The sequence below is a fragment of the Aquarana catesbeiana genome, linkage group LG11, assembly GCF_042186555.1.
Source record: "Aquarana catesbeiana isolate 2022-GZ linkage group LG11, ASM4218655v1, whole genome shotgun sequence".
In the NCBI taxonomy this organism is placed as follows: domain Eukaryota; kingdom Metazoa; phylum Chordata; class Amphibia; order Anura; family Ranidae; genus Aquarana; species Aquarana catesbeiana.
The window spans coordinates 253537771-253548657 of record NC_133334.1 but is presented as its reverse complement, the minus strand read 5'-3'; the positions used below and the strand labels follow the sequence as shown (position 1 = coordinate 253548657).

Here is a 10887-nt window from a genome sequence, read left to right as displayed (position 1 = left end):
GGGATATATTTACTGACTTGGCAGAATGTTCTATTGCCTTCATGCCAGGATACTGGCCTGCCAGATGTTGGACCATCGACATACACATGCATTTACGCTATAATCACTTTAAACATATACATGTACATATATGTGCCTGCCATGGTGTTTGGCTAATGTTTGATTGGTGGGGTATGAAATATCAGCAGACATTATGATAGGATGGTGTGGGGAACACCCAAAGTATTTACCTTGGGATGGAATTGTGTCCTCGGAGCAGGATGGGGTCGTAGTTTGGGTGCTGTAGCCACTAGAATATTGCAGAGAATCACGACTGCTTTTCTGGTGCTCCAGGCTCAGTCCACGGGTCAGTACCATGGCCAGGTCACTGGCGGCCGGGGACACCTCCTCTCCATGCTGCCACACCAAGACAAAAGGAAACCATTTAATTTCACACCCTCTGAACATCTAAATCTAATGTAGATCTATAAAACGACTGAGAAACCATTGGCTTGTGCCTGGCATTGGCAGTAAAAAGAGGGCAAAGTCCTTCTATGGGCTGACCACACTGAATATTGCCTGCATACAATGTAAATAGTGATTAGTATTGGTGGTCTCTGATGGATCTAGTGTATTTGACATTACTGCTATTATTTTGACACACCGTGTATTTATTTTGGGACATTGACTTGGTTATTGGTATTATTTTAATGCATTGTGTATTTATCGTGATATTGACTTAGCTATGGGTATTATTTTAATACATTGGGGTTGACTTAGTAAAACGAAAAAGTGCAAAATTTGGTGCAGCTCTGCATAGAAACCAATCAGCTTCCAGTTTTTTTTTTGCCAAAGCTTAATTGAACAAGCTGAAGTTAGAAGCTGATTGACTACCATGCACAGCTGCACAAGATTTCGCACTCCGGTTTTAGTAAATTAACCCCATTGTGTATTTTGTAGATTGATTTATTTATTGATATCATTTGATATACTGTGTATTTATTTGTATTTATTTTGGAGCTCTCTAGGTTTATAATCTTTGACATCTCTGAGGTATTTATACTGCATATTTAGGGTGGTGAGTAAAGAGTAATCATATCCAATACTCAGGCAACATTCATTTAAAGTATGCAGGCAACCAATATGCAATCATTAATAATAATAATAATATGCGGTCAACTCCCCCAACAGCAGTTCAGCAACAATCCCCCCCCACCCCTCGGCAATAACAGAAGAGGGTGGTCGGTGCACCCACCGGCCCCCACTAGGCACACCACCATTGGTGTCATATACTAAGTGGATGTATTGTGAGCTGCTGACATAGAGAGAAGATTTGAACTGTCTATTGTTCCATAGCAGCCAATTAGATTCAGATCTTCCCTGGAGAAGGATATTTGGAGAATGGGAGATCCTGATTGGCTAATGTCAGGTAGTCCTGTCCCAGACATCTCCATACACGTAGCCTTCCATTCCTATCAAGACAGACCATGTTATGATCCCTTGAAGCTGATTAGTCCCCTCTGGATCTATATCTGGTGCCTCCAGCCCTGGTCATCAATCACAATAATAAGCCCACCTTAGCAGCAATGACAGCGGGGGACATCCGAGGGCGGTAAGGGTCCTCCATACTCTGATAACCGGGACCAAGCTCTGCTTCTCGGAGGTGTTCTACACGATCCTTCCTGCGCTGCATTGAACTGGCCGGGGGAGTTTCATATTGGCCAGAGCGGGACCAATCCTGTAACAGAGAGCAATAATTGGTGATTGGATGATTCTGGTACAATGCCTCCCAAGGGTAATTATTAGAGTGCAATTAAAGTCACATGAATAAATATTCAATCAGATCAACATTGTAGTGACAACCTCCATGTTCATCGTGTTACCGCCACTTTCGTGTAGGGTTTCTAATATATATATATCTGTGTTGTCCAATAATGACCAGAGTCAGGACTGTGACTGATGGACTGGTGGCCTTTGTGTGAGCTACTCCTAGGCAGCCATGTACTGCAATAGTTTCACTGCTTGTGATACTTTGTCTTTTGCTTATTGCATACCCCTGTTACCTTTTTATTGACATTGTTTATTTATCTTACATCCCTACAATAAACTTCAAGTTGCACATTTCTGGTTTGTCTGATACCCCTACATAGCCAAAGCACCTGGATAAAGGTGGATAAAGCCCCTGGACCAGATGGCATCCACCCACGGATCTTTAAAGGATTGAGCTCTGTCATTTCTAAACCATTGTTTCTAATTTTTAGGGACTCATTAATGACTGGAATGGTACCACTGGATTGGCATAGGGCCAATGTGGTGGCCGTATTTATAAAGGGATGAAAGTCTTTACCAAGTAACTATAGACCTGTTAGTTTAACTTCTATAGTCAGGAAGATACTGGAAAGTTTAATAAAAGACCACGCTGGAAAAAAATATTTTAAGCAACAGACAGCATGGTTTCATGAAAGACAGAAATTGTCAAACAAACCTGATTTCTTTTTATGAGGAGGTAGTAAGTAAAAGCTTGGACAGAGGGGTGGCTGTGGATGTGGTATACTTGGATTTTGCAAAAGCATTTGACACAGTTCCCCACACATGTCTAATGTGTAAGGTAAGGCAGGGACGTGCAGTCAGGGGAGGCAGAGACTGCCATGAACATTAAAAAAACAAAAAAAAAATAATAAAAACACGATCGACTTCAAAGGGGCATAGCTCGGCGACCTGGGGTCACAGAGAATTTAGGGGGTGGGTAGCTGAAGTCCTACCCCACCACTGGTCAAAATTTGGGGCTCCTATCATCTATGGTTCCAGAGATATGGGGCTCCTTGCACAGCCTATCAGAAGCTACATACAAAGCAGCCAGTTTAAATACAAGCTGGCACACTCTGTTTGCAGCAGACTAAAAGGATGAGCTCACGGTGCCTCTCCTCACTTCTTGTCAGAGGCAATGAGCTCAATAGACAGCTTGGAGTCTTGGACCAATGGTAAAGTACAATTGGCCCAAGCTGTCCAGTAAAAATGCTGCAGTGGAGGCACGCCTCTCACTGTAGTGTCATTGGAGGGGCATGTGTCTAAATGACAAATGCTCCCTTCCAGTCCAGCCCTCTTAACTACAAGGAAAAAACATAGGTTTATGAGTATGAGATTTACCCACAATCCGATGTTTTTCTCACACAGTTAAGAGGGGGAATGAGAATCTGCTGCTGCTGAAAAGGTACAAGCTAAATCATATATTAATATGCTATATGCTATAAGATAATAATGTATTATTTATCTATTTACTGTGAAATTACTGGTTTGAAGTTATAACTTCAAACTTCAGTACTTTGTCCATTAAGCCACCTGCTTGAGTACAGTTTTTGAAAATATAGTATATTACCTTAAAAATAATATATAATAATTATTTGTATATTACTTGTGGTAATTAACCCCTTGCCACCCAGTCCAATTCTGACACCTCTCTCCTACATGTAAAAATCATAGTTTTTTGCTAGAAAATTACTCAGAACCCCCAAACATTATATATATATATATATATATATATATATATATATATATATATATATATATATACAGTGGGGACGGAAAGTATTCAGACCCCCTTAAATTTTGCACTCTTTGTTATATTGCAGCCATTTGCTAAAATCATTTAAGTTAATTCTTTTCCTCATTAATGTACACACAGCACCCCATATTGACAGAAAAACACAGAATTGTTGACATTTTTGCAGATTTATTAAAAAAGAAAAACTGAAATATCACATGTTCCTAAGTATTCAGACCCTTTGCTGTGACACTCATATATCTAACTCAGGTGCTGTCCATTTTTTCTGATCATCCTTGAGATGGTTCTACACCTTCATTTGAGTCCAGCTGTGTTTGATTATACTGATTGGACTTGATTAGGAAAGCCACCCACCTGTCTATATAAGACCTTACAGATCACAGTGCATGTCAGAGCAAATGAGAATCATGAGGTCACAGGAACTGCCTGAAGAGCTCAGAGACAGAATTGTGGCAAGGCACAGATCTGGCCAAGGTTACAAAAAAATTTCTGCTGCACTTAGGGTTCCTAAGGGCACAGTAGCCTCCATAATCCTTAAATGGAAGATGTTTGGGACGACCAGAACCCTTCCTAGAGCTAGCCGTCCGGCCAAACTGAGCTATCGGGGGAGAAGAGCCTTGGTGAGAGAGGTAAAGAAGAACCCAAAGATCACTGTAGCTGAGCTCCAGAGATGCAGTGAGGAGATGGAAGAAAGTTGTAGAAAGTCAACCATCACTGCAGCCCTCCACCAGTCGGGGCTTTATGGCAGAGTGGCCCGACGGAAACCTCTCCTCAGTGCAAGACACATGAAAGCCCGCATGGAGTTTGCTAAAAAACACCAAGATGGTGAGAAATAAGATTCTTTGGTCTGATGAGACCAAGATAGAACTTTGTGGCCTTAATTCTAAGCGGTATGTTTGAAGAAAACCAGGCACTGCTCATCACCTGTCCAATACAGTCCTAACAGTGAAGCATGGTGGTGGCAGCATCATGCTGTGGGGGTGTTTTTCAGCTGCAGGGACAGGACGACTGGTTGCAATCGAGGGAAAAATGATTGCGGCCAAGTACAGGGATATCCTGGACGAAAACCTTCTCCAGAGTGCTCAGGACCTCAGACTGGGCTGATGGTTTACCTTCCAACAAGACAATGACCCTAAGCACACAGCTAAAATAACGAAGGAGTGGCTTCACAACAACTCCATGACTGTTCTTGAATGGCCCAGCCAGAGCCCTGACTTAAACCCAATTGAGCATATCTGGAGAGACCTAAAAATGGCTGTCCACCAACGTTTACCATCCAACCTGACAGAACTGGAGAGGATCCGCAAGGAGGAATGGCAGAGGATCCCCAAATCCAGGTGTGAAAAACTTGTTGCATCTTTCCCAAAAAGACTCATGGCTGTATTAGATCAAAAGGGGGCTTCTACTAAATACTGAGCAAAGGGTCTGAATACTTAGGACCATGTGATATTTCAGTTTTTCTGTTTTAATAAATCTGCAAATATGTCAACAATTCTGTGTTTTTCTGTCAATATGGGGTGCTGTGTGTACATTAATGAGGAAAAAAAATGAACTTAATTGATTTTAGCAAATGGCTGCAATATAACAAAGAGTGAAAAATGTAAGGGGGTCTGAATACTTTCCGTCCCCACTGTATATATATATATATTCTTTTAAGCAGACACCCTAGGGAATAAAACGGTGGTCATTGCAACTTTTTAATATACAATAGATGATGCTTCGCTGTTATGTGAGGTAAATAACCAAACAGATTACTAAAACAGAAATGACTATGTGCTACATAAACAATATATTTAATAGAAACAATCACAGTGGAAATAAACCATCCATAAAGTGCTATAGGTAGCAGTGTGCAAGTGATACAGTCCACATAGATAAATAAATGAATACAGTCTTGAGAGTGTATGGTGGAGGGAAAGTGAAGCCAAGTGCTGAATTCCCTCTACAGGTTAGTGCAGATATAATGTATATCTAAGTGACTTGTCCTCTTCTGTGCAACACACTTCAGTGTAAGGTGGCCTCTTACCTTACGGCTGTAAGGTAACAGCGTATGTGTATAACAATGGGGATCGTGGGTATTCACAATAGTAACTTCTTGTGAGTGAACATCTAGGGAGCCTTCTTTGTCCTGATGAGACGCTCTCAGTATGGTGATGTATATCTGCTCCCTTGGAGCCAGTAAAGGCAATGGCGTCCCTCTCCTGGTTAGTATATGTAGAGTCTTGACGGCGTGATAGAATGTAATGGTCACCCTCGAACTTTGAAGGAAAGTTAGAGGGTGACCATTACATTCTATCACGCCATTAAGACTCTACATATAATAACCGGGAGAGGGACGCCATTGCCCTTACTGGCTACAAGGGAGCAGATATACATCACCATACTGAGAGCGTCTCAGGACAAAGAAGGCTCCCTAGATGTTCACTCACAAAAAGTTATTATTGTGAATACCCACGATCCCCATTGTTAGACACATACCCTGTTACCTTACAGCCGTACATCTTGTGAGTTATCAATTTTCTTTTATGGAATAAAATGTATGAGATGTCAGCGCATGTGGGATTAATAATGTGGTTCGTCCGCTCGTGGGAAAGACAATCTTCTCACTGGTGAAGAGGCAGCTGATGGGTCCAGGGATGCCAGTGGTTCCCAATGCTTCCAGACACTCAGGACGGCTCACAGACAGCGGTGTATGTCACTTCTGGTTGGAGAGAGAGAGGGGGAGGAGCGCGCGTTTGGATAATGCGCTCTTCCCCGCTCTCTCTCCAACTGGAAGTGACGTACACCGCTGTCTGTGTTCCATCCTGAGTGTCTGGAAGCATTGGGAACCACCGGCATCCCTGGACCCATCAGCTGCCTCTTCACCAGTGAGAAGATCGTCTTCCCCACGAGCGGATGAACCACAATAATAATCCCACATGCGCTGACATCTCATACATCTTGTGAGTTACCAATTGTCTTTTATGGAATAAAATGTCTTAATAATGCTGCACTTAGATGGCGCTGCTCTCCTTCTGGCTTTGTGTCTTTTTTCAACCTGAATAACTATGTAACTATGGTGACTCATAGATTGGACTGCATGACCCCCCCAAAACCTCCTTCAGAACAAAGAGACACTTACTGAAGTAGGTGAGCTGCACTCACTGACAGACTGACAAGTCTCTGAGGCCTCTGAAGACGCCGAACTTGATGACTTCTAATGAGCGAAAGAGACACGTTAAAGAGAGATTTTAGTGGCCGCTTAGTATTTAAAGAATAGCACAAGACACCCACACAGCATCCCAAGGTACATACCTGACTCGTAATATCCGATGGCATAGGCGATGGTGGCTTGGAGTAGGCGGTCTCATGGAAACTGCATCCCGAATCCTGGGAGGACGCACTGACCAAGCGCTGGCCACCTCCGACGGTCTGTGGGAGGCTGCGATATCGACACGTGGAACCCGGTGAGTGGGGGTGCGAGGCAGCTTGCCAGGAGGGGGTAGTTTTTGTACTGTGATAAATGGTCAGAGCATTGGTGAGGTAAGAGAGGTGAGTACTGGATACAGGGGGTCTAGGTCAGTGCTTTCAACCGTGAGCCACCCCAACGGGTCTGTGCCAAACTCCAAATTATGTATAATATAAGCTTCCTGTCTAAACCTTTTCCATAGACATTTTCAGTCATACCAAAATGTAAAACTAAGGAACCGTTTTACAAACCCACCCACGCAGAATCAGTCGATAGTAGGAATGTTTCTCAGGAGCCCTGCCATAGCACGGTTGAGAGGCACTGCCCAAGTTAACAGTGCGAATTAATGAGGAGGGGCAGGCAGGAGAATTTGCTGCTCTCCAGCTATGGTGGCGATATGGAAGCCATTGCAAACCCCGGCGTCTCTGGTAGTGCCTGCAGGCAGCTGGTAGATTAGCATGGTTCTGGCTTCAATATATGATTGGATGGTGGGGGAGGGGAGCATACTACAGGTGCTCAGGTACACTTACCTGCACATGCTAGACTTGCGAGATCCCGAGCTGCTGGGAGAAGACGGAGGTGTCTGATAGGACCAGGAGTAGTCTGATCCCTTCAGATCCTTAATGACCTACAAGACACCACACATTGACAGTATGTCTCATTATTAAATCAGGAAGAATAAAGGAACCTAGTTGTTATCATTGTATTGTTCTCTCCACAGGATCTTTTTGTCATGGTCTTGCACTATTATACATTTATATAGCTCTAACACTTTCTGTAGCGCTGCACAGAGAATACTGGGCCAGTAACATGAGCCTCAGAGGTGCTTACATACCAATGTCTCCGCACAGTCACACACTATTATTATTATACATTTAAATAGCGCTGACATATACCACAGTGCTGTACAGAGAACACTGAGCCAGTCACCTCAGTCTCTGCACCAGAGGAGCTTACAATCTAATGTGCACTCTCGATGATGTCATACACTGTTCTCATCTCACCTGTTCACTGGCAGCAGGAAGTTTATGTGGCTCATCGCTCAGCACCATCAGATCATCAATGATTGCCTGCAGGTGGGTCACCTCTCCCAGTAGATGGATTTCCCCTGTCTGAAACAAGAGAACATTGTGTTTGATGTGAGCACAGCTGGGTGGAGGAACAGGACATATTGTCCCCATCAGGGGGATCACAATGTCCATGTGGCTCTCAGCTGCCTGTAATGTTGCTTGAGTCCCATTCGGTGCTCAAAGTACTCTCTTGCCGCGTACACACGGTCGGAATTTCCGACAACAAAAGTTTGATGTGAGCTTGTCGGAAATTCCGACCGTGTGTATGCTCCATCGGACATTTGCTGTCGGAATTTCCGACAACAAATGTTTGAGAGCAGGTTCTCAAATTTTCCGACAACAAAACTTGTCGAAAATTCCGAGCGTGTGTACACAATTCTCACGCACAAAATTCCACGCACGCTCGGAATCAAGCAGAAGAGCCGCACTGGCTATTGAACTTCATTTTTCTCGGCTCATCGTACGTATTGTACGTCACCGCGTTCTTGACGTTCGGAATTTCCAACAACATTTGTGCGACCGTGTGTATGCAAGACAAGTTTGAGCCAACATCCGTCGGAAAAAAATCCACGGTTTTGTTGTCGGAATGTCTAATCGTGTGTACGGGACATCTGCGTTACATGATTGCAATAACTACAGAGCTCAACAGGGATCGTTCAGTGTATACACTGTATGTCTGTAAACCCCTGATCATCACTCATATAGGAGTTTGGTGGACACCCTATTCGAAAACCATAAGCTTTAATATGGAGTTCCACCACCCTCACCATGGCCATCAATACAGAATAGCCCCTTTCCCATGGTTATTAATAAGGATTTGTCCACCCCCTATCATACCCAATAATATGGAGTTGTCCATGCCCTGCCATGGCCAATAATATGGAGTTGCTATCCCCCCACCCATAGCCATAAATATGGAGTTGCCTCTCTCCCCCTTCACCATGGCCATTAATACGGAGTTGCCCCTCTCCCATGGTCATTATTATAAAGTTGCTTCTCTCCTCCATGGCCATTAATATTGAGCTGGCTCCCCCTCTCCCATGGCCAATAATATAGAATTGCCTTCCCTCACCCCATTGCTAATCATATGGAGTCCCCCATCCCATAGACATTAATATGAAGTTGCCTCCTTTGTGACTATAACATCCTCTGCTCTTCTAGGAAGGCATTCCACAAGATTTTGGAAGTTCATCAAGTAAAGAACACAGGTTAAACTGGATGGACTGGTGTGTTTATTCAACTTTACCCACTATGTAACTATGTAAAGAAGTTATTTGCAAGTACAAGCCTTCATGTGAATATCTATAAAAGGGTCTTAATCAGCTCTGCAGACTCTGATGTAAGGAGGCTCTGCGAACTCTGATGTGGATTTAAATGTTAAGGGGGAACTCTGTGGACTCTGATTTAAGGAGGGACTCCTGTGAATAAATCCATCATTAGAAATGTTATTTAATCACAAAATATATGTATAGTGTATACTACAAAAAAAAAATTACTGTGTGCCGCTAAAGTGTTTGGGTTTGGCTTGAAGAAAAGGTGGCAACCCTACCCAAGATGGCAGAAAGGGGGTCCACTGCGGGACGTAGTAAAGGGCCCCAGGATCAATGGGAGGGAAGAGGGGGGGTCAAGGGGGCCCTTCATGGATTTTTGCTTTGGTGCCCTGAAGGTTCTAGTTACGCCTCAGGGTTGGGGTCAGGGCTCTGTGCAGGACGCTTGAGTTCCTCCACACCAAACTGGTCAAACCATGTCTTTAAGGACCAATGAAAGGGTAAAATTATTTTTCAGTTTGTGAAATGATCCCTCTGAAATGTTATTAGCTTAGACCCCTGTTTGATACAAGCATCCCCCACATTGTACTGTTTGGTTGAACAATAACTGAACCCCTTGATTATGTTTCCATGTTTAATGCATTGAGTTGCACCTGTTCCATTGGCTGTTTGACCAGTAGGCATACCTAATAAAGTAATGCCAAGTACACATGGTTTTGTTGTCAGTCCTTGGACAGATGTTGATTTCAGTCATGTGTGATGTTAGGTACTCACCACCACAGGCTGTAAGAGTGCAACGAACGTACAGAAGCGCCCGCGCTCCTCGATAAGCGCCCTGCGCACAGCCTGCTTCTCCGTCTCCTCCAGCAGCAGGTACATGTCGTTCACGTCCTGTAGAGCGTGGTCCAGCTGGGGCTGTAAATCACCCTTCCCTGTGTGCCAAAAAAAAAAACAAAAAAAACAGCTGTTGTCACATCAAGGGCCACAGTGGGGGTCTGTGTTATGTGTGCTGATCTATGGCACTAAATAATACCCAGGCCAAGGACAACCAATCAGAGGCCAGCTTTAATTCCTCAGGGGTGGGAATAGTCAATAAAATAGGATTTTTGTTCTCACTGTAAAATCCTTTCCTTAGCGTCCATTGAGGGACTCTGGAAGCCAATAACTGTTGGGTTAGAGTGGCATCTACCAATCTTCCTTTAGGCGGCAGTATAACCCGACAGGTACTGATATCCTGTTTCCCTTAATGGATGAGAAAGGAAATCATCATTCCATCAGCAGTGGACCGTACGGAGTCATAGATGTGAATTAATTTGAGGAAAATGAAGGCTGAGCTGGACCATGAAGTAGACCGTGGACTCTGGTGTCTAATCTTTATATTGGTTGCTTGTTTTGGGTGTTTCTTGCTTGTTTTTTCTGTGTCTCCGACGGGCAGATTCTCTCTATTTGTCCCGGTGTCACTGAGAAAAGACGTGACAGGAAATCCAAAACATTACAGCCAACATGATTGGAAAAGGTGACAACTAAGAGAAGATTTTCACTCACATTGTAGATTTCCTC

At 43.6% G+C, this 10887-nt stretch overlaps 1 protein-coding gene across 4 annotated transcripts in view; it reads right to left on the bottom strand.

Annotated features, from left to right (window-relative positions):
- Positions 1-10887, bottom strand: part of MTSS2 (MTSS I-BAR domain containing 2) — an 86510-nt gene that overhangs the window by 7692 nt on the left and 67931 nt on the right. For 2 of the 4 annotated variants that reach the window (XM_073605648.1, XM_073605649.1), the window contains 7 exons: positions 10102-10259; positions 7994-8101; positions 7520-7617; positions 6836-7034; positions 6663-6737; positions 1556-1717; positions 231-396 (listed from right to left, as the gene is read on the bottom strand). In XM_073605648.1, coding sequence (XP_073461749.1) covers positions 231-396; positions 1556-1717; positions 6663-6737; positions 6836-7034; positions 7520-7617; positions 7994-8101; positions 10102-10259 — 966 coding nt within the window. The remainder of the gene's footprint in view (positions 1-230; positions 397-1555; positions 1718-6662; positions 6738-6835; positions 7035-7519; positions 7618-7993; positions 8102-10101; positions 10260-10887) is intronic. The other 2 variants (XM_073605651.1, XM_073605652.1) reach the window with 1 other exon arrangement.